The sequence below is a fragment of the Portunus trituberculatus genome, chromosome 2 (assembly GCF_017591435.1).
Source record: "Portunus trituberculatus isolate SZX2019 chromosome 2, ASM1759143v1, whole genome shotgun sequence".
In the NCBI taxonomy this organism is placed as follows: Eukaryota; Metazoa; Arthropoda; class Malacostraca; order Decapoda; family Portunidae; genus Portunus; species Portunus trituberculatus.
In genome coordinates, this window is record NC_059256.1 from 1,731,019 (window position 1) to 1,755,493 (window position 24,475).

General features: G+C 46.1%; 1 protein-coding gene across 1 annotated transcript in view; it reads left to right on the top strand.

Annotated features, from left to right (window-relative positions):
* The window catches only part of LOC123501845 (E3 ubiquitin-protein ligase TRIP12-like), a 55,594-nt gene that overhangs the window by 9,660 nt on the left and 21,459 nt on the right, over positions 1 to 24,475 (top strand). Inside the window, 14 exon segments of the mRNA XM_045250875.1 lie at positions 2,707 to 3,073; positions 4,206 to 4,350; positions 8,770 to 8,972; positions 9,780 to 9,993; positions 10,812 to 10,911; positions 12,790 to 12,929; positions 12,932 to 13,057; positions 15,189 to 15,401; positions 18,293 to 18,480; positions 19,565 to 19,753; positions 20,263 to 20,424; positions 21,494 to 21,619; positions 23,124 to 23,294; positions 24,084 to 24,296. Of these exon segments, the coding sequence (XP_045106810.1) occupies positions 2,707 to 3,073; positions 4,206 to 4,350; positions 8,770 to 8,972; positions 9,780 to 9,993; positions 10,812 to 10,911; positions 12,790 to 12,929; positions 12,932 to 13,057; positions 15,189 to 15,401; positions 18,293 to 18,480; positions 19,565 to 19,753; positions 20,263 to 20,424; positions 21,494 to 21,619; positions 23,124 to 23,294; positions 24,084 to 24,296 (2,557 nt within the window).

Here is a 24,475-nt window from a genome sequence, read left to right on the forward strand (position 1 = left end):
GTCACTGCCTTCACCACACACCACACTCACCATTAACACAACACTCACCGCATCACTGCCTTCACCACACACCACACTCACCATTAACACAACACTCACTGCGTCACTACCTTCACCACACACACCACACTCACCATTAACACAACATTCACCGCGTCACTGCCTTCACCACACACACCACACTCACTCACCATTAACACAACACTCACCGCGTCACTGCCTTCACCACACACACCACACTCACCATTAACACAACACTCACCGCATCACTGCCTTCACCACACACACCACACTCACCATTAACACAACACTCACTGCGTCACTACCTTCACCACACACACCACACTCACCATTAACACAACACTCACCGTGTCACTGCCTTCACCACACACACCACACTCACTCACCATTAACACAACACTCACCGCATCACTGCCTTCACCACACACACCACACTCACCATTAACACAACACTCACCGCGTCACTGCCTTCACCACACACACCACACTCACCATTAACACAACACTCACCGTCACTGCCTTCACCACACACACACTCACCATTAACACAACACTCACCGCATCACTGCCTTCACCACACACCGCACTCACCATTAACACAACACTCACCACGTTACTGCCTTCACCACACACACCACACTCACCATTAACACAACACTCACCGCATCACTGCCTTCACCACACACACCACACTCACCATTAACACAACACTCACCGTCACTGCCTTCACCACACACACACACTCACCATTAACACAACACTCACCGCATCACTGCCTTCACCACACACACCACACTCACCATTAACACAACACTCACCGCATCACTGCCTTCACCACACACCACACTCACCATTAACACAACACTCACCGCATCACTGCCTTCACCACACACCGCACTCACCATTAACACAACACTCACCACGTTACTGCCTTCACCACACACACCACACTCACCATTAACACAACACTCACCGCATCACTGCCTTCACCACACACACCACACTCACCATTAACACAACACTCACCGCGGCACTGCCTTCACCACACACACCACAGTCACTCACCATTAACACAACACTCACCGCATCACTGCCTTCACCACACACACACACTCACCATTAACACAACACTCACCGTGTCACTGCCTTCACCACACACACACACTCACTCATTAACACAACACTCACCGCGTCACTGCCTTCACCACACACCACACTCACCATTAACACAACACTCACCGCATCACTGCCTTCACCACACACCACACTCACCATTAACACAACACTCACTGCGTCACTGCCTTCACCACACACACACACTCACCATTAACACAACATTCACCGCGTCACTGCCTTCACCACACACACACACTCACTCACCATTAACACAACACTCACCGCGTCACTGCCTTCACCACACACACACACTCACCATTAACACAACACTCACCGCATCACTGCCTTCACCACACACACCACACTCACCATTAACACAACACTCACTGCGTCACTGCCTTCACCACACACACCACACTCACCATTAACACAACACTCACCGTGTCACTGCCTTCACCACACACACCACACTCACCATTAACACAACACTCACCGCATCACTGCCTTCACCACACACACCACACTCACCATTAACACAACACTCACCGCGTCACTGCCTTCACCACACACCACACTCACCATTAACACAACACTCACCGCGTCACTGCCTTCACCACACACACCACACTCACCATTAACACAACACTCACCGCGTCACTGCCTTCACCACACACACCACACTCACCGCATCACTGCCTTCACCACACACCACACTCACCATTAACACAACACTCACCGCATCACTGCCTTCACCACACACACCACAGTCACTCACCATTAACACAACACTCACCGTGTCACTGCCTTCACCACACACACCACAGTCACTCACCATTAACACAACACTCACCGCATCACTGCCTTCACCACACACACCACACTCACCATTAACACAACACTCACCGCGTCACTGCCTTCACCACACACACCACAGTCACTCACCATGTTCCTGTCAGCTTTACCCGTCTATCAAATATCCGCTGATCTGAAGTAACCACACACTAGAAAGGCAGGCACTAGTCACCAAACAAACGCAGGTCACCAATGCCTTCACCCGCCACACGCACTCTCCGCCACACACTCACAATGCAGGCGGGACAAATCGCGTATCGGTAAACACATCACGCGAATTTAATTACAATATTCTGTCTCGTATTAACTAAAAGCGTGTGTAAATCAAGAGTTATGTGTGTGTCCATATCTTGGTGTTTGGTGTTGAGTGGTGTCAGTCAGCCGGGTCCAGGTGGTGATTAGAAATGAGTGGATTTGAGTTGCTTGATTTAAACGCACCGTATGTCTTGTAAGAAAGGTGATGTCGTGGTGTTTTGGCAATATAAATGTTCGGATCTCTTAGACAGTAACCTCAGGAGGGGGTTTTGACAGACAACCTGCATTGGAACCTCTTTAATGTGGCACAAATGTCTCCTTGGGGTTCTGAGTAGCATTTGTGGCGTGAATGTCTGTCTGATTGAAGGATTTTTGTCATATTTCAAACACTCTCTCTCTCTCTCTCTCTCTCTCTCTCTCTCTCTCTCTCTCTCTCTCTCTCTCTCTCTCTCTCCCCCCCAGGAGCCAGGCGGGGGTGTCAGGGCTGGAGGGTGTTGAGGGGTTCACAGGTCCTTTGCCGCTGAGGAAACGAAAGTTCAGCCTCACCACAGAGCCAGCCGTGGCGCGCAAACGTACCACCACCACCACCGCCACCACCACCACTACCACCACCGCTGCCGCCGCAAGTGGAGCCTGTGGTGTCGACTATCGCTACCACCGCCACCACAATCACTGCCAGGCGGAGAGCAGTGCCACCCAGCCGCCGCCAGCCACACCAGCACCACCACCACCTGACTCAGCCGTGCCAGCCAAGCGCCGCCGCCTCACTGCCGCTGCCGCCGCTGCAGCCGCCGCCGCCGCCGCAGCCGCCGCCGACCTCAGGGTTAACGTAAGGGACAGAGGGACACACACAGAGAGAGAGAGAGAGAGAGAGAGAGAGAAGAGACCACCCAAATACCCCAAACACCACCCAAACACCCAAAACACCACCCAAACATCTCAAAACACCCCTTAAAACCCAAAACACCACCCAAACATCTCAAAACCCCTAAAACACCCGAAAAACCCACAAAACACACCCAAACACCACCCAGACATCTTAAACACACCCAAACACCACAAAACACCACCCAAACACCCCAAAAAACCCCTTAAAACACACCCAAACACTGAAAAACACCTCAAAACACCCAAGAACATCCAAAACACCTCAAACACTTCAAAATGATCCTAAAACATCTCAAACACCTCAAACACCCCTAAACACCCCAAAAACCCCTCAAAACACACCCAAACATCTTAAAGCACCTCAAAGACTCAGAAAACCCCCAAACATCCCAAATTTAAGCATAAAACACACCCAAATACCTCCATACACCCCAAAACACCTCAAAACACCCCAAAACATCCAAGGAAACACAAACTCACCCAAACACCCCTAAACCCCCAATTAAACCCCAAACACCCCCAAAAAACCCCAAAATACAATCAAACACCCAAAGACACCCTCAAACACTCAAAAACACCTCAAAAACACCACAAAACACATCCAAACACATCCAAAACAGCTCCAAACACCCATAAACACCCAAAAATCACACCTAATGCACCAAACACCCAAAATACCTGAAAACACCTTAAAACACCATAAAACACATCCAAACACCCCAAAACCCTCAAACACATCCCTGGACACTCTCAAACACACCAACACACCCTCAAACACACCACTGAAGCCTCCCAAACACCCCAAAACACACTCTAAACATACCCAAACACCCTCAAACACACCCCTGGAGCCTCTCAAACACCCAAAACACCCTCAAACACCCCTGGAGCCTCCCAAACACCGCAAAACACACCCTAAACATACCCAAACACTCTCAAACATACCCCTGGATTCTCTCAAACACACAAAACACCCTCAAACACACCACTGAAGCCTCCCCAACACCCCAAAACACACCCAAACACCCCTTAAACACCATCCAAACACCGCTAACCCCCCGCTTTGTCTTCAGGAGGTGCGAGATTGCAGCGACTGTAAGTTGGAGCCCACGCACTCCAAACGACAGCGCAGGAATAGCTACTTGGAAACAAACAGAGGCCAGCCCACAAACAGCCTGGCCGCCAACGCACCACACCACACACCCACACGCTCCCAGGGTAAGCCAAACGCACTCGGGTCCAAACAGAGCTGGAATTTGGTCATATGGGTTGAAACGCACTCAAACAGGAGGTCAAATGTCTAACGGGAGACAAACGCACTCAAACAGGGGTCAAATGTCTAACGGGGGACAAACGCACTCAAACGGGGCTTAAACACACTCAAACTGTGGGTCCAATGTCTAACGGGACAAACGCACTCAAACGGGGCTTAAACACACTCAAACTGGGGGTCCAATGTATAATGGGACAAACGCACTCAAACGGGGCTTAAACGCACTTAAACGAGGGGAATGAATGTCTGATGGGATAAACGCACTCAAACGGGGCTTAAACACACTCAAAGGGGGGGGTCGAATGTCTTACAGGAGACAAACACACTCAAACGGGGCTAAAACACACTCAAACGCGGGGGTCGACTGTCTAACAAGGGAACAAACGCACTCAAATGGGGTGTCGAATGTCTAACGGGACAAACGCACTCAAACGGGGGTCAAATATTTAACAGGGACAAATGCACTCAAACGGGGCTTAAACACACTCAAAGGGGGCGGTCGAATGTCTTACAGGGGATAAACACACTCAAACGGGGCTTAAACGCACTCAAACAGAAGTCAAATGAAGTTAAATGGGCTCAAACAACAGTGAAATATGGTCAGTCAGTGGTCAAACGCACTCAATCACACTGAAACACACTCAAACGGGGCTTAAATGCACTCAAACGGGGATAAATTAAGTCAAAACGGGTTCAAACAGCATTGAAATATGGTCAGACTGGTCAAACGCACTCAATCACACTGAAACACACTCAAACAGGTGAAACGCACTCAAACACTCAAATGAACTCTAAGAGGTGAAACGCACTCAAACACACTCAAATGCACTCACAGGTGAAACGCACTCAAACACTCAAATGTTTTATTTTTTATTGATTTGTTTGAGTGTTTTAAAGTGCGTTTGGATCAAATTTTGGGGTGTGTTTGTGTTTTTCTGGGGTGTAAAAATATCGAGTGTGTTTTTTGGGGTGTAAAAATATCGAGTGTGTTTTTTTGGGGGGTGTAAAAATATCGAGTGTTTTTTTGGGTGTTTTTTCAGTTTTATTTATTTGTTTGTGTTTTATTGCTCTTGTTTTTCTCTCTCTCTCTCTCTCTCTCTCTCTCTCTCTCTCTCTCTCTCTCTCTCTCTCTCTCTCTCTCTCTCTCTCTCTCTCTCTCTGTTATTCTGTTTGTTTATGCGTTTGTTTGTTTGTTTATCTGCAGCATTGGTAGGTGAGTTGTCTGTCTGTCTGTCTGTCTGTATGTGAGAGAGAGAGAGAGAGAGAGTGTACTAGACATGTTTCTGATGCATTGTTCACACACACACACACACACACACACACACACACACACACACACACACACACATCAAAACACCACTCAAACACCACTCAAACACCCCAAAACCACAAAAACACCCCAAAACACCACAAAAACACCCCAAAACATCACACAAACACCCCAAAACACCACTCAAACACCCCAAAACACCACTCAAACACCCCAAAACACCACTCAAACACCCCAAAACATCACTCAAACACCCCAAAACACCACTCAAACACCCCAAACACCATTCAAACACCCCAAAACACCACTCAAACACCCCAAAACACCACTCAAACACCCCAAAACACCACTCAAACACCCCAAAACACCACTCAAAACACCCAAAACACCAGAAAACACCCCAAAACACCACTCAAACACCCCAAAACATCACTCAAACACCCCAAAACACACACTCAAACACCCCAAACACCATTCAAACACCCCAAACACCACTCAAACACCCCAAAACACCACTCAAACACCCCAAAACATCACTCAAACACCCCAAAACACCACTCAAACACCCCAAAACACCACTCAAACACCCCAAAACATCACTCAAATACCTCAAACACCCCAAAACACCACAAAAATATCCCCAAACACCACAAAAACATCCCAAAACACCACAAAAACATCCCAAACACCACAAAAACACCCCAAACACACCCCACACACCAAACGCACCCCAGAGTCACCCCAAACCCTAATACTGCAGCCTGAGGTCATTCTACCCCTCTGACGACCTCACTCTGACCTGACCTCAGTGCCTAGGAGGAAGTGTGTAGAATGGGGTGTATTTGGGTGTCTTTGGGGTGTTTGGGAGTGTTTTGGTATGTTTTGGTTTTTTGTGTTAGGAGTTTGGTGTTTTGTAATTTGGGGTGTTGTGGGTGTATTCTGGGTGTATTCTGGGGTGTTTTGGGTGTATTCAGTGTTTGGGTGTATTCATGTTTTGGGTATTAAGTTTTGGTTTTGGGAGTTTTAAGTTTTGGGTGTTTTAATGTTTTGGGTGTTTTAAGTGTGTTTTGGGTGCATGTTTTTGTGTTTTGAGTGTTTTTGGGGTGTTGCAGTGGTTTTTAAGGTGTCACAGTGATTTATTGGTGTTTTAGGGGTGTTTGGGGTGTATTTTTACTACTGGGGTGTTAAATGAAGTGTTTTGTGCTGGTGTGGTGGTGGTGGTGGTGGTGGTGGTGGTGGTGGTGCAGACATACGTACAGACAGACATTTTTGAGAGAGAGAGAGAGAGAGAGAGAGAGAGAGAGAGAGTAATCTTAATGTATATAGCAATTTATAATAGTAATAGTTGTATTGTATTATTATTATTATTATTATTATTATTATTATTATTATTATTATTATTATTATTTTTCCTTGACACACACACACACACACACACACACACACACACACACACACACACACACACACACACACACACACACACACCCTTAATCCCTAAACACTTCAAAAATTAATGTCATCTCAAAATGTACCTTAAATACGCAAATATACATCCAAACACCCCCAAAAAACACCCTAAAACACCCAAAACACCCAAAAACACTTGAAAAACACCCAAAAACACCTAAAAAACATCCAAACTACACTTAACACACCCAAATCTCCTCAGAACACACCCAAACTGTACCAAAACACCAAAATTCCCTGTAATACACCAAACACACCGAAAATTCCCTAAAACACACCAATAAACTCCCAAATGTCCCCAAAACACACCCAAAACACACCCAAAACACACCCAAAACACACCCAAAACCCCCAAAACACACCCAAAAAACACCACAAATGTCTCAAACACACCTAAACACACCCAAAACCCCAAACACACCCAAAACACCACAAAATGTCTCAAACACACCCTAAACATACTCAAACTTCCAAATGCATCAAACACCCAAAACACTCAAAACACCTCAAACACCCAAACACCTCAAAACACCTCAAACCACCCAAAACACCTCAAAACACCTCAAACCCACAAAGACACAAAACACCCAAACACCTCAAAATCCACAAAACACACAAAACACTCAAAACACAAAAACACCTAAACACCCAAGAACACAAAACCATCCAAAACACACAAAACACCCAAACACATAAACATCTCAAAACACCTCAAAACATCCAAAACACACCTAAACACCCCAAGAACACACTAAACACTCAAAACACCTCAAACCACCCAAAACACACCTAAACACCTCAAACCCACAAAACACCCTCAAACACCTCAAACTCACAAACCCCCCAAAACACCTCAAAACACCCAAACACACCCAAAACCCCACAAAACACCCAAAACACACCTAAAACACCCCAATAACACACAAAACACTCAAAACACCCAAAACACCTCAAAACACTCAAACACACCTAAAATATCCCAAGAACACACAAAACACTCAAAACACCCAAAACACCTCAAACACTCAAAACACCTCAAACACACCTAAAATACCCCAAGAACACACAAAACACTCAAAACACCCAAAACACCTCAAACCCACAAAACTCCCAAAACACCCAAACACACCCATAAACACCCAAAACACATCAAAACACAAAAAACACCTCAAAACACTCAAAACACCTCAAACACTCAAAACACCCAAAACACCCACAATAACACAAAAAACACCCAACACCTCAAACACCTCAAAACCCACAAAAACACCCCAAAACACCTCAAACCCACTAAACCCTAAAACACCTCAAAACACCCAAACACACCCAAAACACACCATAAACACCTCAAAACACTCAAAACACCTCAAAACACACCTAAAACACCCCAAAACACACAAAACACTAAAAACACCCAAAACACCTCAAAACATCTCAAAACACCCAAACACCCATAAAACACCCAAAACACACCATAAACATCTCAAAACACCTCAAAACACTCAAAAACACCCCATAACACACCTATAACACCCCAAAAACACTCTAAAACACTCAAAAACACCCCAAAACACCCGAAAACACACCCAAACTAAACCTAACCTAACCTACCCTACCCCCATAGATCCAGAAAAGTCTCCCAGTGGAGGAATTCTCAAGTCATACCCGCTGCGGAATAGACTCCGCCTCACCGACGGGGGTGGAGGAGGAGGAGGAGGAGGTGGAGGAGGCGGAGGAGGAGGAGGAGGCGGAGGAGGAGGAGGAGGTGGAGGAGGAGGTGGAGGAGGAAGTCATCAGATCGCTTCACCACTCCTGGATCACGGACAGGTTAGTGAGAGAGAGAGAGAGAGAGAGAATTTTAAGCTTTTTCATGGTCAAATCTCAAACCCCTTCAGTACTGGGACACATTTTTACCTTGAGTTTTGTGCACCATTAGACCATTTTATTGACATTAGCAAGGGTGTATGGAGGCCAGAAGATTAATGGCCACAGTCTTCACTATTTTAATTGAGTTTTGTGCACCATTAGGCCATTTTATTGACATTAGCAAGGGTGTATGGAGGCCAGAAGATTAATGGCCACAGTCTTCACTATTTTAATTGAGTTTTGTGCACCATTAGACCATTTTATTGACATTAGCAAGGGTGTTTGGAGGGCAGAAGATTAATGGCCACAGTCTTCACTATTTCAATTGAGTTTTGTGCACCATTAGACCATTTTATTGACATTAGCAAGGGTGTATGGAGGGCAGAAGATTAATGGCCACAGTCTTCACCATTTTAATCCCCCACATGAGTTTGTGAAGCTGTAGAAAGTCACCAAATAGTCACCACAAGGAATAGGGAAACACGTCACGCTACTGAAGGGGTTTGAAAAATGTGACCCAGTATTAAAGAAACTCGGATAGAGGAGATTGTATGAAAAGAAGCTATTTATTTAATTTATTTATATATGAAGTTTTCTATGATGGATTTAAAGCGGAAACTCATTTATTTCTAACCACACTGATAAACCTTGCACTCATTTGTTTTTAAGATGAAGTTACAAGATTAATAATATTTTCTAAACTTCCTAGCTCATTTTCTTTGCCCATTTTCTATGACTAACACAAACTTGCCTACTTTCTCACCCTAGTCCCCGTCAGCGCCGCCGCCGCCGCTGTCCCCCCCTAGTGTGGCGTTCCTAGCCGACACCTTCCGGCGGCTGCGAGAGTCCCGCCGCCCCCCGCCAGAGCAGCCCCGCCCCGCCAGCCCCAGCCCGCCCCCACACCACCTCCCCACCACCACCACAACCACCACCACCACCCGGAGAGGTTCCACCCAGGCCAGGGAGAGCAGGCAGAGTGTGGGTGAGTGAGAGAGAGAGAGAGAGAGAGAGAGAGAGAGAGAGAGAGAGAGAGAGAGAGAGAGAGAAAGAAAGAAAGAAAGAAAGAAAGAAAGAAAGAAAGAAGAAAGAGAGAGAGAGAGAGAGAGAGAGAGAGAGAGAGAGAGAGAGAGAGAGAGAGAGAGAGAGAGAGAGAGAAAGAGAAGAAAGAAAGAAAGAGAGAGAGAGAGAGAGAGAGAGAGAGAGAGAGAGGAGGAAGAGGAGGAGTGTGTGTGTCTGTCTGTCTGTCTGTCCGTCCGTCTGTCTGTCTGTCTGTCTGTCCAAATGTTTAAACATAATCTAATCACATTCTCTCTCTCTCTCTCTCTCTCTCTCTCTCTCTCTCTCTCTCTCTCTCTCTCACTGACATCCAAACACACACAATTTTTAAATACCTCACAAAAACACCCTCAAAACACACAAAACACCCTCAAAACACAAAAACACCTCTAAACACACAAAACACCCCAAACACATGAAAACACCCTCAAAACACACAAAACACCCTCAAACACATGAAAACACCCTTAAAACACACAAAACACCCCCAAACACATGAAACACCCTCAAACACACAAAAACCCCCCAAACACACATAAAACACCCCCCTCAAACACACAAAACACCCTCAAACACATAAAACACCCCACCCCAACACACAAAACACCCCAAACACAAAACACCAAAAACTCAAAACACACCCAAACACATAAAAACACCCTCAAAACACACAAAAACACCCGCAAAACACCAAAAAACTCACAAAAACACCCTAAAAACACACTCACAAACGCACAAACGCAGGGAGCTGGAAGAGGACACACGGAGCCAAGAAGTCTCCGCTTTCATCCAAACGGAACAGTCGCACCAAATCCAACACAACGGGGTCCTGTGCGAGCAGCAGGTACGTTTGTGTCCGTTTGTTTGTGTTTGAGTTAGAAAAATTGTGAAAAAAGTGTGTGTGCGTGTTTGTTTTGCGTTTGAGTTAGAAAAATTGTGATGTGTGTGTGTTTGTGTAAGTTTGTGTGCGTGTTTGTCTCCGTTTGTTTTACTTTTGTGTGTTAGTTAGAAAAGTTGATAAATGTTTGTGTGTTTGTAACTTGTGTGTGTGTTTGTTTGTTTTGTGTTTGTGTGTGTGTGTGTGTATGTATGTGCGAGCAGCAGGTACGTTTGTGTCCGTTTGTTTGTGTTTGAGTTAGAAAAATTGTGAAAAAAGTGTGTGCGCGCGTTTGTTTTGCGTTTGAGTTAGAAAAATTGTGATGTGTGTGTGTTTGTGTAAGTTTGTGTGCGTGTTTGTCTCCGTTTGTTTTGCGTTTGTGTGTTAGTTAGAAAAGTTGATAAATGTTTGTGTGTTTGTAACTTGTGTGTGTGTCTGTGTGTTTGTTTTGCGTTTGTGTTTGTGTGTGTGTGAGTGTATGTATGTATGTATGTGTGTCGGAATAGGAGATGTATGTATGTGTGTCGGAATAGGAGATGTATGTGTGTGTGTGTTTGTGTGTGCGTTTGGTTTGTGTTTGTGTGTGTGTGATGTTTGTATTGCGTTTGTGTGTTTGAGTTAGAAAAATCGTGGGAAATAATGTGTGTGTGTTTGTGTGTGTTTGTTTTGTGTTAGTGTGTGTTTGCGTTTGTTTGTGTTTGTGTTGTGTTTGTTCATGTTTGAGTTAGAATGAATGTTATGAAGAATTAGTTTGTGAAGTGTTTGTTTAGCGTTTGTGTGTGTGTGTGTGTGTGTGTGTGTGTGTGTGTGTGTGTTTGAGTTAGAAAAATATGATCAAGAATATGTGAGAAGGAGGTGTGTTTGTGTGTGTGTTTGTACGTTTGTCTGCGTTTGTGTGTGTGTGTGTGTGTGTGTTTGTCGTGAAAATATTAACAGAATGTAGAAAAAAAAAAACATCCTTGAATATTCTTGGACATATTGTTTGAATCTTTTGTACGTTTGTGTGTTTGTGTGTTTGTTTTGCGTTTGTTTACGTTTGAGATGGAAAAAATGGATTGAATATGGTAAAAAAAAAACATACTTGACTCTTTAGTGTGTTTGTGTGTTTGTGTGTGTGTTTGTACGTTTGTGTTTGTTTGCGTTTGAGTTAGAAAGAATTGTATGATTTTTAAAACTATTAACTAATGCATTTTGTTTTTCACCCCTCCCACACCCCTCCCACACCCCTCCCAACCTCTCTTCACCCCTCTTCCCATCCTCCCCACCCCTCTACAACCCTTCACCCCTATGTTTCACCCCTCCACACTTCTTTCCTGCTTCTCTACACCCCTTTCTACCTTTCTTCACCCCTCTACACCCCTCCCAACTCTCCACACTCCTTCTCACCCCTTTCTCACCCCTCCACACTCATCCGTTTGTCTCTCTCACCCCTCTCTACCTTTTTCTTCCCTCATAACCTTTCTTCACCCCTTTCTCACCCCTCTACACCCTTCTTCACCCCTCCATCACCCCTCTACACCCTTCTTCACCCCTCCACACCCTTCTTCACCCCTCCACAATCCTGTACACCTCTCCACCCCCTCCATCACCCCTCTACACCCCTCTTCACCCCTCCACACCCTTCTTCACCCCTCCACAATCCTGTACACCTCTTCACCCCTCCATCACCCCTCTACACCCCTCTTCACCCATCCATCACTACTCTTCACCCCTCCACACCCCTTTTTTGCCCTTCCACACCCCTCTCTACCTTTATCTCCCCTCATAACCTCTCTTCACTCCTCCACCACCCCTCCACACCCCTCCACACCCCTCACCCCCTCCACACCCCCTCACCCCCAGTAGCCAGCACTCTAACCGAGGCTGTGCCAAGGTGGGTCTGGGGGGCAGCACCTCCGTCGGGGGCATGTCGGGGCCACACGGGGCGGGGCACGGGGCGCAGGACACCCCCACCACCTCCGGCCCCCTCCGCCACCCCCACAGCAGTCCACAGCCTCCCCCGTTGCTGTGCCACCCCGGCCCCCCTCGCTGGGAGCCTCCGCCCTCCACACCACCCCCTCCACCTCCACCACCGCCGGCCTCCTCCCCTCCACCACACTCTCGACACTTGGAGGTGGGTGGCAACACTTGGTGCATGTCGCCCCCCTCCCCCTCCCCCCCATTCACCACCTCTGTGAGTATTTGGGGGGGCAGAGGGGAAGGGAGGGGATGGAAAGGGGCTGGCTGGGTGGGTGGGGTGGGTAGCCTCACATAAGCTGAGAGAGAGAGAGAGAGAGAGAGAGAGAGAGAGAGAGAGAGAATGTGTTTGTGAGAGAGAGAGAGAGAGAGAGAGAGAGAGAGTCATAACATTATTTGCTAACTTAACAAATATATTAAATTTTTATATGTTAGTTATGTAACAACACCCTTAAACACCCCACAACACCCTTAAACACCCCACAACACCCTTAAACACCCCACAACACCCCACAACACCCTTAAACACCCCACAACACCCTTAAACACCCCACAACACCCTTAAACACCCCACAACACCCTTAAACACCCCACAACACCCTTAAACACCCCACACACCTTAAACACCCCACAACACCCTTAAACACCCCACAACACCCTTAAACACCCCACAACACCTTAAACACCCCACAACACCACCCCACAACACCCTTAAACACCCCACAACACCCTTAAACACCCCACACACCCTTTACACCCCACAACACCCTTAAACACCCCACAACACCCTTAAACACCCCACAACACCCTTAAACACCCCACAACACCCTTAAACACCCCACAACACCCTTAAACACCCCACAACACCCTTAAACACCCCACAACACCCTTAAACACCCCACAACACCCTTAAACACCCCACAACACCCTTAAACACCCCACAACACCCTTAAACACCCCACAACACCCTTAAACACCCCACAACACCCTTAAACACCCCACAACACCCTTAAACACCCCACAACACCCTTAAACACCCCACAACACCCTTAAACACCCCACAACACCCTTAAACACCCCACAACACCCTTAAACACCCCACAACACCCTTAAACACCCCACAACACCCCTTAAACACCCCACAACACCCTTAAACACCCCACAACACCCTTAAACACCCCACAACACCCTTAAACACCCCACAACACCCTTAAACACCCCACAACACCCTTAAACACCCCACAACACCCTTAAACACCCCACAACACCCTTAAACACCCCACAACACCCTTAAACACCCCACAACACCCTTAAACACCCCACAACACCCTTAAACACCCCACAACACCCTTAAACACCCCACAACACCCTTAAACACCCCACAACACCCTTAAACACCCCACAACACCCTTAAACACCCCACAACACCCTTAAACACCCCACAACACCCTTAAACACCCCACAACACCCTTAAACACCCCACAACACCCTTAAACACACAACACCCTTAAACACCCCCACACAACACCCACAACCTTAAACACCCCACAACACCCTTAAACACCCCACAACACCCTTAAACACCCCACAACACCCTTAAACACCCCACACACCCTTACACCCTTAAACACCCCACAACACACACCCAAACACCCCACAACACCCTTAAACACCCCACAACACCCTTAAACACCCCACAACACCCTTAAACACCCCACACCCTTACACCCCAAACACCCTTAAACACCCCAGAACAACACACACCCACACCCCACACCCACAACACCCTTAAACACCCCACAACACCCTTAAACACCCAGAACACCCTTAAACACCCCAGAACACCCTTAAACACCCCAAACACCCTAAATTACCCACACCCACAAACACCCTAAACACAAAAACCCCAAACACCCTTAAACACCCCACAACACCCCAAAACACCCCAAACACCCTGAAACACCCCAAAACACCTAAACACCCCAAACACTCTCAAACACCCCCAAACACACTAAAACCAAAAACATCCTTAAACACTACATAGCACCCCAAAAACATCCTTAAACACCTCAAAACACCCCAACATCCCTAAAACACTGTAAAACATCTCAAAACACCCCAAACACCCTAAAACACACAAAACACACTAAACACCAAAAAACACAAAAACAAAAAACACCCCAAAACACACAAACACCTCAAAACAAAAACCACAAAAACACCTCAAAACCACACAAAAACACCACAAAAACACCCAATTTTCTAAGCCCCGTGACCCGTTCTTGCAGCGATGGGGGGCAGCAGCAGCGGAGCGAGTGGCGGGGGATTGAGTGGGGGCATTACGGGTCTCGTGGGCGCCCCAACAGACAGTGAAAGTGAGGAGAATGAGATGGGGCGTTTGGAGACTCTGCTAGCTTCCAGGGGCCTGCCTCCCAGTCTGTTTGGGGCATTGGGGCCACGAATGCAACATATCCTCCATAGATCTGTGTCCTCCTCTATCAGTGAGTGTGTTTTGAGTGCGTTTGGAGATGTTTTGAGTGTGTTTGGGGTGTTTTGAGTGTGTTGTGTTTGAGTGCATTGAGGGTTTTGAGTGTGTTAGTGTTTGAGTGCATTGGAGGTGTTTTGAGTGTGTTTGGGGTGTTTGAGTGCATTGAGGGTTTTGAGTGTGTTGGGAATGTTTTGAGTATTTGGGGTGTTTTGAGTGTTTTGAGTGCATTGAGGGTTTGAGTGTGTTGAGAGTGTTTGAGTGTGTTTGAGTGTTTGATTTGAGGGTTTTGAGTGTATTTGGGAGTGTTTTGAGTGCATTTGGGGTGTTTTGAGTATGTTTGGGGATAATTTGAGTGCATTTGGGGATTTTGAGTGCATTGTGGGTTTTGAGTGTATTTGGGATGTTTTGAGTGTGTTTGGGGTGTTTTGAGTGCATTTGGGGGTATTTTGAGTGTGTTTGGGTGTTTTGAATGCATTTGGGGGTGTTTTAAATGTGTGTGGGGGTATTTGGGAATGTTTTCAGTGTGTTTGGAAGTGTTTGGGGATGTTTTGAGTGCATTTGGGGTGTTTTGAGTATGTTTGGGGGTGTTTGAAATGTTGTGTTTTCAGTATGTTGGAAGTGTTTGGGATGTGTTTGAGTGCATTTTGGGTGTTTGAGTGCATTGGTTTGAGTGTATTTTGTGTTTGAGTGTGTGTGGGGTGTTTGAGTGCATTGGGGTGTTTGAGTCTTTGGGGTGTTTTGATGAGTGTTTTGAGTGCATGGTGTGTTTGTCATTGGGAGTGTTTTAAGTGTGTTTGATGTTGAGTCTTTTCAGTATGTTTGGAAATGTTTGGGTATGTTTGGGGTGTTTAAGTGTGTTTGGGGTGTGTTTGGGGATGTTTTGAGTGTGTTTGGAAGTGTTTGGGGATATTTGGGTGTTTTCAGTATGTTTGGAAGTGTTTGGGGTGTGTTTGAGTGCATTTGGAGCGTTTTGAGTGCAGTTTTGTATTTGAGTGTTTTTGGGGAGTGTTTGAGTGTGTTTGGGGGCATTTATGTTATATGTTTGGTTACGTTTTGAGTGCATGAAGAATGTTTGAATGTGTTTTGAGTGTGTTTGGGAGTGTTTTGAGTGCAATTTTGTATTTGAGTGTGTTTTGGAGTGTTTGTGAGGGCATTTGAGTGCGTTATTGTATGTTTGAGTGCGTTTTGAGTGTTTGTGAGTGTTTTGCAATTGTGTGTTTTAGAGTGTTTGTGACACATTTGAGTTAATGTATGTTTGAGTGCGTTTTGAGTGGTTTTCCTGTGTTCTTGTGTGTATGAGTGCGTTTCTGACACTATTGTAATATTCTTTGAGTGAGAGAGAGAGAGAGAGAGTGAGTGTGTTTATATTTTTCCCTATATCATCTCATCCTCCCACACTAAAATCACCCTAAATTACAAAAAAAATCCCTAAAAATACCATTAATTACCCCAAAAATCCCTAAAAACACCAAATTTCACCCAAACTCCACATGTCACCATATACACCCCAAAACACCCTAAAACCACACAAAACCCCCTTAAACACCCCAAAAACACCCTTTAACACCCAAAGTACACAAAACCACCCCATTTCACCCAACAAAATGCCCCAAAAAAAGCATTTAACACCCTAAACCACCCACAATCACCCCAAACACACCCTAAACCAACACCATCACCCCAAAATGTCCCTAAAACACCCACAATCACCCCAAACACACCCAAAACCAATATTTTCACCCCAAAATGCCCAAAATACCCACACACACCCCAAACACACCCTAAACCAATATTTTCACCCCAAAATGCCCTAAAACACCCACAAACACCCCAAACACACCCTAAACCAATATTTTCACCCCAAATGCTAAACCCACAATCACCCCCTACACACCTCACCCCAAGGTTCTAAACACACACAATCACCCCAAACATGCTAAACCAATATTTTTCACCCCAAAATGCCCCTAAAAGACCCACAATCACCCCAAAAACACCACCTTTCACCCAAAATGCCCCAGACACCCCAAAATAATGTTATATTTCACCCCAAAAACACCAATATCTCTTAAAAATACTGAAAACACCCCAAAACACCACCCTAAACCCTCCAAACCCACAAAACCATCATGTTTCACCCCAAAACACTCCAAAACACCCAAAACACCCAACAACACCACATTACACCCTCAAACACCCACAAAACCATCATATTTCACCAAAACCCACAACATTTTACCCCAAAACACCCACAAACCATGTTTCACCCCAAAACACCCCAATATCTCTCAAAACACTCAAAACACCCAAACACCTCCAAAACCCACAAACTATCATATTTCACCCCAAACACCCCAAAACACCAATATCTCTCAAAACACTCAAAACACCCCAAAACACCCTCCAAACCCACAAAACCATCATGTTTCACCACAAAACACCCAAAACACCAATATCTCTCAAAACACTCAAAACACCAAAACACCCTCCAAAACCCACAAAACCATCATATTTCACCACAAAACACCCAAAACACCAATATCTCTCAAAACACTCAAAACACCCCAAAACACCCAAAACCCACAAAACCATCATATTTCACCCCAAAACACCCAAAAACACCAATATCTCTCAAAACACCCCAAAACACAAAAACCCACAAAACCATCATATTTCACCCCAAAACACCCTAAAAACACCAATATCTCTCAAAACACCCCAAAACACCCTCCAAAACCCACAAAACCATCATATTTCACCCCAAAACACCCAAAACACCAATATCTCTCAAAAACACCCCCAAAAACCCACAAAACCATCATATTTCACCCCAAAATCACCCCATATTTCCCACGTGCTGCCCCTGACTGCGGCCCCACTCACCCCCAGCGTTCCCCATGGCAGGCTCTAAGGCCCAGCAGTTACTGATAGGTCTCCAAGCCAGTGGTGAGGAGAGCGAGCAGCTGCAGGCGGTGATAGAGATGTGCCAGCTGCTTGTGATGGGCAATGAGGACACACTGGCTGGCTTCCCCATCAAACAGGTCACCCCAGCACTCATTAATCTGCTCAGGATGGAACACAACTTCGATATGGTGAGTTGACGGGGTGTTTTGGGGTGTTTTGTGTGCATTTGAGGATGTTTTGGGGTGTTTTGTGGTATTGTAAGGATGTTTTGTGCGTTATCAAGTGTGTTTGAGGAGTTTTGGGATTTTAGGTGTTTTGAGGTATTTTAGTGTGTTTTGTGTACATTTGAGGGTGTTTTGGGAATGTTTTGGGGTGAGTTGTGTTAATGGTGAGTGAGTGTGGTGTGTGTGGTGAAGGCAGTGACGCGGTGAGTGTTGTGTTAATGGTGAGTGTGGTGTGTGTGGTGAAGGCAGTGACGTGGTGAGTGTTGTGTTAATGGTGAGTGTGGTGTGTGTGGTGAAGGCAGTGCCGCGGTGAGTGTTGTGTTAATGGTGAGTGTGGTGTGTGTGGTGAAGGCAGTGCCGCGGTGAGTGTTGTGTTAATGGTGAGTGTGTGTGGTGTGTGTGATGAAGGTGTGTTGAAGTATTCTCTGTATTGTTGTGTTGTGTAAGTGTATTCACAATGGTCAACAACACAAACCACTTCATTAACACAAACAAAGACCATTATGTAGGAATAGTATTGGGCCACTCTCCGCAGCCCCCTAGTCTTTAAAGCTTCTTACCACAATTAAAACCTTCATTTACGCCAATTTCCAAACACCCCATGCCTCTTGCAACACATCTAGGCGTCAAGAGTTACCGGCTTTGTCATGTTATCCTGGTGGCCGCAGCACTAGTCACAGCTGGCGGACGGGTAGGGAGGGGCCGCCATGGAGCCTTTGTTTACGACCACCTGTTTGCATGTTCAACTATTTTTTATTTATTTATTTATTTTTTTTCAGCATTAAATCAAACTTTTGTGTTCGAGTATTGAAGAGTTTGACTGTTAAGATGTTCAGGTATTGAGTTGCCACTGTATCTGCATTTACAACACCACACCACACCAAACCACACCACACCACACCACACCAAACCTAACCCAAAAACCCTCAAAAACACCAAATTTACCACCACAACCACACAAAAACCCTCCAAAATTCACACAAATCTCACCACAGCACTCCTAACCCCACACTAACCCTTCCTAATTTACCTGTACTGCACCCCACAGATGAATCACGCCTGCCGCGCCCTCACCTACATGATGGAAGCTTTACCGCGGTCATCAGCTGTGGTCGTGGATGCAATTCCGGTCTTTCTAGAGAAGCTACAGGCTATTCAGTGCATGGATGTCGCCGAGCAGTCTCTCACAGCGCTGGATATGCTGTCTAGGAAGCATTCAAAGGCCATACTGCAGGCTGTGAGTTTGTGGGAGAGTGGGAGAGGCTGGGAGAGTGTGTGTGTGTGTTAAGGATAGACAGGGACACAAGGAGAGGGGCTGAGAGTGTGTGGGAGAGGCTGGGAGTGTGTGTGTGTGTGTTAAGAGACAGACAGAGAGAAGAAGAGGGGTTGTGAGTGTGTGGGAGAGTGGGAGAGGCTGGGAGAGTGTGTGTTTGTGTGTTTTAGGGTGTGTTTTGAGTGTGAGGTGTGTGTTTTAGTATGTGAGAGGTGTGTTTTTGTGTTTTAAGTGTGAAAGATGTGTTTGGTGTGTTTGAATTATGAAAAGTGTGTTTTGAGTGTGTGAGGTGTGTTTTTGTGTGTTTTGAGTGTGAAATGTGACTTTTGAATGGTGTAAGAAACATTTTATGACCAGGCTGAGAGGGAGAGATAGACAGAGAGAGACAGAGAATTACACACACACACTTAAACCCAACTAAACACACCCCAAAACCTTACCTAACCTAACCTAACCTAACCTAACTGTTCCAGAATGGTGTGGCAGCGTGTCTGATGTACATTGACTTCTTCTCAACGGGAGCCCAGCGAGCCGCCCTCAGCATCACTGCCAACTGCTGCCAGAACCTTACTGCTGATGAGTTTAGATTTGTGGCTGACTCCCTCCAGCTCCTCTCCTCCAGGCTCACGTCTCAGGTATGTGGGCTGTGGGCTGTGGGCTGAGGTGAGGTGAGGTTAGAGAGAGAGAGATTGAGTCTTCACTATTTTAGCCCCTTCAGTACTGGGACACATTTTTACCTTGAGTTTTGTGCACCATTAGACCATTTTATTGACATTAGCAAGGGTGTATGGAGGGCAGAAGATTAATGGCCACAGTCTTCACTATTTTAATTGAGTTTTGTGTACCATTAGACCATTTTATTGACATTAGCAAGGGTGTATGGAGGGCAGAAGATTAATGGCCACAGTCTTCACTATTTTAATTGAGTTTTGTGCACCATTAGACCATTTTATTGACATTAGCAAGGGTGTATGGAGGGCAGAAGATTAATGGCCACAGTCTTCACTATTTTAATTGAGTTTTGTGCACCATTAGACCATTTTATTGACATTAGCAAGGGTGTATGGAGGGCAGAAGATTAATGGCCACAGTCTTCACTATTTTAATTGAGTTTTGTGTACCATTAGACCATTTTATTGACATTAGCAAGGGTGTATGGAGGGCAGAAGATTAATGGCCACAGTCTTCACTATTTTAATTGAGTTTTGTGCACCATTAGACCATTTTATTGACATTAGCAAGGGTGTATGGAGGGCAGAAGATTAATGGCCACAGTCTTCACTATTTTAATTGAGTTTTGTGCACCATTAGACCATTTTATTGACATTAGCAAGGGTGTATGGAGGGCAGAAGATTAATGGTCACAGTCTTCACTATTTTAATTGAGTTTTGTGTACCATTAGACCATTTTATTGACATTAGCAAGGGTGTATGGAGGGCAGAAGATTAATGGCCACAGTCTTCACCATTTTAATCCCCCACATGAGTTTGTGAAGCTGTACAAAGTCACCAAATAGTCACCACAAGGAATAGGGAAACACGTCACGCTACTGAAGGGGTTAATCGTGCTTTGAGTTAAGCTTTACAAGGAGAGAGAGAGAGAGAAAAAGCTTAAAAACGTGATTGAAACTAGAATAAAGGTACTACTACTACTACTACTACTACTACTACTATTACTACTACTACTACTACTACTACTTTCAGGGTGACAAGAAGTGTGTGGAGAGTGTGTGTCTGGCATACAGCAGGCTGGTGGACTGTTTCCAGAACGACCCCAACAGACTGAGGGAGATTGCCGGCCACAGCTTGCTTTCCAACACACAGCAGCTGGTCAGTCACAGAGAGAGAGAGAGGGGTGCTGTGGAGCCTTGGTGTGGTTGTGTGTGTGTGTGTGTGTGTGTGTGTGTGGGATGTGTCCTGTACAGAGTAGAGAGAGAGAGAGAGAGAGAGAGAGAGGAGGGTGTGTGGTGTGGAGCCTTGGTGTGGTTGTGTGGGGTGTGTCCTGTAGAGAGAGAGAGAGAGAGATAAAAACATTCCAAAACATCCCAAAAACACTCCAAAACACACTAAAAACACTCCAAAACACCCCAAAAACACTCTAAAAGACTCTAAAGCATTCCAAAACACCCCAAAACACTCCTAAACACACAAAAATACTCCAAAACACCCCTAAACACTCTTAAATACCCCAAAAACATTCCAAAACACACTAAAACACTCCAAAACATCCCAAAACACTAAAGCATTCCAAAAACACTCTGAAACACTCAAAAGCACTCCAAAACACTCCTAAACACCCCAAAACACTCCAAAACACCCAAAAATACTCCAAAACACTCCAAAACACCCCAAAAATGCTCCAAAACACCCCAAAAACACTTCAAATATTCCAAAACACCCAATAACACTCCAAAACACCACAAAAACACTCCAAAACACCCATAGAACACACTTATAACTCCAAAACACTCCAAACCCCCAACACACTTACACCCCAAAACACACCAAAATCCCCACAAAACATACTTACACCCACAAATCACCCACAAAGCATACTTATATCCCCCAAAACACCCAAAACATCCACAAACACACTTACACCCCAAAACACCCCTAAACCCCCCAAAACACACTTATACCCCAAAACATCTCAAAACACCCACAAACACACTTATATCCTCAAAACACCCAAAACCCCCACAAAACACACTTATATCCTCAAAACACCCAAACCCCACAAAATTCACTTATATCCTCAAAACACCCAAACACACTTAAACTTCCAAAACACCTTAAACCCCTCAAACACACTTATACCCCAAAACACCCCAAAACCCCATCAAAACACACTTATACCCCAAAACACCTCAAACACCCACAAACACACTTACATCCCCAAAACACCCCAAACACCCACAAAGCATACTTATATCCCCAAAACACCCAAAACTCCCAAAACACACTTGTACCCCAAAACACCCCAAAACACCCACAAAACACACTTATACCCCCAAAACACCTGAAAACACCCACAAAACACACATACCCAAAACATCTCAAAACACCTACAAAACACACTTTTATCCCCAAAACACCCCAAAACCCCCACAAATTCACTTATATCTCAAAACACCCCAAAACACCTGAAAACTCCAACAAAACACACTTACACCCCCAAAAACACCACAAAACACACTTATAACCTCAAAAACATCCCAAAAACCCTTTAAAAACACACATTTACCCACAAAAACACTCCAAAACACTCTTAAACCCCCCAAAAAAAACACCCAAAACATAATAATTAACCGCTACACCCTTCTACACCCCACAGCTGGTGATGTCCCCCCCGGTACTGAGCAGTGGAACTTTCATCATGGTGGTGCGAATGCTGTCTCTGATGTGCAGCAACTGTCCACACCTTGCCGTCGAACTCCTCAGAAACAACATTGCACACACCCTTTGCTACCTCCTCACCAACGCTACAGAGCCACCGGGGGAGCAGGTGAGTGGGGAGGGCTGGGAAGGGCTTAGGGTGCTTGAAAAAAGGCTGGGAGGGGCTGGGAGAGGCTGGGAAGAGCTGTGGATGGTTGGGAGAGGCTGGGAAGGGTTAGGGATGATTGGGAGAGGCTAGGAAGGTTAGGGTGCTTGGGAAAGGCTGGGAGAGGCTGGGAAGGGTTAGGGGTGCTTGGGAGAGGCTGGGAAGGGTTAGGGGTGCTTGGGAGAGGCTGGGAAGGGTTAGGGTGCTTGGGAAAGGCTGGGAAGGGTTAGGGGTGCTTGGGAGAGGCTGGGAAGGGTTAGGGGTGCTTGGGAGAGGCTGGGAAGGGTTAGGGTGCTTGGGAGAGGCTGGGAAGGGTTAGGGGTGCTTGGGAGAGGCTGGGAAGGGTTAGGGGTGCTTGGGAGAGGCTGGGAAGGGTTAGGGGTGCTTGGGAGAGGCTGGGAAGGGTTAGGGGTGCTTGGGAGAGGCTGGGAAGGGTTGGGAGGGGCTAGGAAGGGCTGGGAAGGATTGGGAGAGGCTGGAAAGGGCTGGGGGTGGTTAGAAAAAGGCTGGGAGAGGCTGGGAAGGTTTATGGGGGTTGGGAGAGGCTGGGAGGGGCTGGGGTAGTTGGGAGAGTCTGGGAGGGACTGAGAAGGGCTGGGGGTGGTTGGGAGGGGCTGGGAGAGGATGAAAGACAGAGAGAAAGAGAGAGAGGCAGGCTAACGTTACCTTGTCTTACCTTACATTAACCTTGCCCCTCTGTCCCCCACCACACCACACCACACCACACCTAACAGCCCCCTCTGCCCCCAACAGGTTGAGCTAGTGTCCCGCAGTCCCCAGGAGCTGTATGAAATAACGTGTTTAATTGGGGAGCTGATGCCGACTCTGCCCAGCGACGGAATATTTGCCATTGACACAGCCCTCCAGCGGCCCCCCGGCACCACCCAGGACGCCGTCACCTGGCAGTGGCAGATGGATCGCGCCACCTGGCTCAATTATTCACCCAGTGACTCGCGCATCATTGAGGTATGTGGGGAGGTTTGGGTTGGGTTTAGGTGTGGAAAAGTGGTTTAAACAGATTTCATGCACAAAACGTTCAATTTCATGCTTAAAATATACTCAAAACGCATCTTTCACTCTTCAAATGCACTCTATAAGTCACATTTCACACTAAAACACCCTAAAATACACATTTCACACTTAAA